General features: G+C 46.1%; 1 protein-coding gene across 2 annotated transcripts in view; it reads right to left on the bottom strand.

The window, feature by feature from the left end:
* Positions 1–3,650: 3,650 nt before the first annotated feature.
* LOC123184505 (2-alkenal reductase (NADP(+)-dependent)-like) overlaps positions 3,651–4,547 on the bottom strand; it is a 4,562-nt gene continuing 3,665 nt past the window's right edge. For both annotated transcript variants that reach the window (XM_044596605.1, XM_044596603.1), the window contains 3 exons: positions 4,394–4,547; positions 4,135–4,217; positions 3,651–4,029 (listed from right to left, as the gene is read on the bottom strand). The exon at positions 4,394–4,547 is cut by the window's right edge and continues 12 nt beyond it. In XM_044596605.1, the coding sequence (XP_044452540.1) occupies positions 3,651–4,029; positions 4,135–4,217; positions 4,394–4,547 (616 nt within the window). The remainder of the gene's footprint in view (positions 4,030–4,134; positions 4,218–4,393) is intronic.

Here is a 4,547-nt window from a genome sequence, read left to right as displayed (position 1 = left end):
TAGTTGTAAAATTGCTTAGGAAAAATAAGCTCCCATTTGTGGTTGAGCGACATAATGAAACTATTTGTGATTCGTGCCAAAGAGCGAAAAGTCATCAATTACCATATCCCATATCTACTAGTGTTTCTACCAAACCGTTGCAACTTATATTTTCTGATGTGTGGGGTCCGGCCCCACCTCTGTTGGTAGACACTCGTATTACGTCAGTTTAATTGATGACTATAGTAAATTCTCATGGATTTATCTCCTTAAGCATAGATCCGAAGTGTTTCAAGTTTTTCAAAACTTCCAAGCTCTTGTTGAACGCAAGTTCGATAGCAAAATCATTGCTGTCCAATCAGACTGGGGGGGGGGGGAGTACGAGAAGTTAAACTCCTTCCAAACCCTTGGCATATCACACCACGTATCATGCCCTCATGCGCACCAGCAGAACAGCTCAGCCGAACGAAAACATCGTCACATAGTCGAAGTTGGCCTTGCTCTTCTTGCAGGAGCATCCATGCCTCTCAAATTCTGGGATGAGGCTTTTCTCACAGCCGTCCAACTTATAAACATCCTTCCTAGTCGTGTCATAAAAAATGAAACACCACCAGAAAGACTTCTCCATGAAAAACCAAACTATCAATCTCTCCGTGTTTTTGGGTGCGCATGCTGGCCTAGCTCCCAACACAAAGGTGTCAAGTGTCTCGAGGTCTCCACGGGTCGAGTCTATGTTTCTAGGGATGTTGTATTCAATGAGACACAATTTCCCTTTGCCGATCTTCATCCTAACGCCGGTGCGCTTCTTTGCAAAGAAATTCTTCTTTTACCCTCACATCTCACCGGTCGTGATCAAGGGGGGAACGATATTGATGATCACTTGTTGACTAATCCTGCTGATACGTTGCATGAGCCATGTGTTGATGAAACAGGGATAGAACCGGGAACAAATGTCGACAAAAATGAAGAAGAAAGAGCAAATTTCGGCCCTTATTTCATGTGTCCAGAAACAGGAGACAAAACCTCCTCGGGATCGGCCCATCGTCAAGAAAACCGATCCCCCTCGGGATATGTTGCAGCAGATGCGGGATCTTCCTCGGGATCCAGCGCAGCAGGCGCGGCTGCGGCTGCAGGCGCACGCGCCGCAGCGCCCGTCTCCACAGGCAACACGCGGCCGCATCTTAGTGGTCGCGACGCGGACCCAGCGGCGCGCCAATCCCCTTCTGCCACCTGGCGACGTGTCGATGGCTCGGACAACGCGCGCTACCGCGGCCAGCCAGTGTGCTACAAGTGGCGCGCTCCGGTTTGCTCCACCAACGCGGGCCCTGGCACGGGCCCTAGCGCGGCTCCCGGCGCTGATTTGCCACCATTGAGCAATGATGGGCCGCTCCAGAGGCCGGGATCCTCTACGGTCTCTTCAGGTGACGCAGTGCAGCCACAAGCTGCAGAAGATCCCTCTGGGACAGCCCGCGCTGCTACACCCAGGAGATCCTCCTCGGGATCGGCTCCGGCTGGAACTCCTGTACAAGAGGCTGGATCTTCTGTGGCTATAGACGAGGCTGCGTCATCACCACGACGCACACGACTACAAAAAGGGGTAACGAAACCTGTGAACTACAAACATATAGTTAAATATGGCATGATCTGTTCTACGGGAGAACCAGGTGAACCAAACACGGTTGAAGAAGCACTTGGTAATGAACAATGGAAGAAAGCTATGAATGAAGAATACATGGCATTGAAGAAAAATAAAACATGGCATTTGGTTCCTCCACAACAACGTAAAAACTTGATTGACTGCAAGTGGGTATTCATGATTAAAAGAAAATCTGATGGAACCATTGATCGTTATAAAGCTAGACTTGTTGCAAAGGGCTTTAAACAGAGATATGGCATAGACTATGAGGGCATGTTTAGTCCAGTTGTAAAAGCTGCTACCATTTGTCTTGTCCTGTCTATTGCTATTTCTAGGGGCTGGAGTCTCAGACAGCTAGATATACAGAACGCGTTCCTCCATGGTGTTCTGGAAGAAGAAGTGTACATGAAGCAACCTCCTGGGTTTGTAAGTAAAACTGCTCCATCTTATGTGTGCAAACTTGATAAAGCACTATATGGATTAAAGCAAGCTCCAAGGGCATGGTATTCACGTCTCTGTCACAAGATGCAGGCACTTGGCTTTGTCCCTTCCAAGTCTGACACCTCATTGTTTATTTACAACAAGTCCAACACATGCATATTTGTTCTCATCTATGTTGATGCTATTATTCTGACAAGCTCATCTGATGAAGCAATCACAGTGCTCTTAAAGGACTTGGGTGCAGATTTTGCCTTGAAGGATCTTGGAGACTTACACTTCTTTCTTGGGATTGAGGTAAAGAGAAACAAAGATGGACTCCATCTCTCTCAGGAAAAATATGAACTGATCTGGTAAAAAAGGCTGGTTTGAAAGATTGTAAACCATCTCCTACTCCACTATCCAGTTCAGAAAAACTATCTCTCATAGAAGGGACACTCTTGAATCAAGAGGACAACACAAGATATAGAAGTTTAGTGGGAGCTTTGCAATATCTTACTCTTACTAGACCTGACATTTCCTTTGCAGTTAACAAAGTTTGTCAGTTCCTTCATGCACCCACTACCGTTCATTTAACTACTGCAAAACGCATAGTTAGATATGTCAAATATACTTTGAGCATTGGTCTAAATTTCAGCAAGTCACCCTCTACACTTGTTAGTGCATTCTCTGATTCAGATTGGGCAGGATGCTTGGATGACAGGAGATCAACTGGTGGGTTTGCTGTATTCTTTGGACCTAACTTGATATCATGGTGTGCACGAAAACAAGCCACTGTCTCCAGATCAAGCACAGAGGCAGAGTACAAAACATTAGCAAATGCTACAGCAGAGATTATATGGATTCAGTCTATGTTGAAAGAACTTGGTGTGAAAAACACACGAGCTCCATGCCTATGGTGTGACAACCTTGGTGCCACCTATCTCTCTGCAAACCCAGTCTTTCATGCTAGAACAAAACATATAGAAATTGATTTTCATTTTGTCAGAGAAAGGGTTGCTCAGAAGAAACTTGACATTCGGTTTGTGCACTCCAGAGATCAAGTTGGAGATGGATTCACAAAGGCATTGCCTGTACGGAGTTTTGAAGAATTCAAACGTAATCTCAACTTGACCAAGTTGTGATTAAGGGAGGGTGTTAAACACATAAATGTGTCACGTATTGGAGACGTACATGAGACTATAGGAGGTTGAGTATATCTCCAAGATAGCTAGGCGCATATGATGTTCTGTTGTAACTACTAGCTAGCTTATCTCTTATCTTTCTTCTTCCTCAAGTTGTATCACAACAAACTCTTGTACGCGTATCTCAGGTTCGCACCCTGCCTATTTAACACGCATCACGTCGCCCTAGATCGGGTAAGACGTTTCTGCCAATGCACAAATACTAGCATGGAGAATATTTTGGAAAGTTTGCACCCTAGAGGACTCAATGTTCTTAATTCTACTATTATAAGAAACATTCCTATTATTTACACCCAAATTAACATTTACCAACTGAGCTTTCTCTGCTAATAATGCAGAACTACATATATATTTCAGCGAAGTAATGTTTCAGGACACAGTTTTCACCCGAATAAACATCCTGGCATGTGATGTCACTCCTGTGCAACGGCCACCAACTGCTTTCCGATGTTGCGCCCGTAGAAGAGCCCGACGAGCGCAGCCGGCACCTTCTCGATCCCCTCGGCGACATCCTCCATGTATGTAATGTTCCCTTCCTTGAGGTGACCCACCATCTCCTCTTCGAACTTGCGGTAGGTGCCGAAGTACTCTATCACCCGGAACCCCTCTATGCGGATGCGCTTGGTGATGACGCATGCCAGGTTGCGCACGCCTTCAGGACGCTCCAGGTTGTACTGCGAGATCATCCCGCACACGGCCACCTGCCCGTGCAGCCTCATGTTGAGTAGTGCTGCATCCAGCATCTCACCACCCACATTGTCGAAGTAGATGTCGATGCCCTGCTGGAAGCACCTACGAGAACAAAGTATTATGACAACAATTACTTCTGGTTAATTGGACCAAAGCATTGGAAGGTGGAACACAGTTGTATGGCAAGGAAAGGGGCTTGCAATTAACCTCTTTAGTGCCGTGTTGAGGTCATGCTCCTTCTTGTAGTTGAAGGCATCGTCGAATCCAAACTTTGTTTTCAGGAGGTTGACCTGAGAAGGCAATTTTATTCCATGAAAAATGGTGTATTACTAATGTTGTGAAACACATTCAATTTCGTGGATCGCTGAGAAATTGGCAAGGGCAGCGACAGAATCAGTATGAACAGAACTACATTGGCTGGGGATGTGCACAACCGGAGGAGAAGACAAACCGAGCATGTACAAACCTTCTCATCAGAACCAGCACTGCCAACCACATAGCAGCCTGTGATCTTGGCAAGCTGCCCAACAAGCTGTCCGACGGCGCCTGATGCCGCTGATACAAAGACATAGTCGCCTTTTTTTGGCTTGGTCACGTTGAAGAATCCAGAAAATGCAGTA

The sequence above is a fragment of the Triticum aestivum genome, chromosome 2A (assembly GCF_018294505.1).
Source record: "Triticum aestivum cultivar Chinese Spring chromosome 2A, IWGSC CS RefSeq v2.1, whole genome shotgun sequence".
Taxonomy (NCBI): Eukaryota; Viridiplantae; Streptophyta; class Magnoliopsida; order Poales; family Poaceae; genus Triticum; species Triticum aestivum.
Note: the sequence above shows the minus strand (reverse complement) of the source record. Positions and strands in the feature narration are given on the sequence as shown.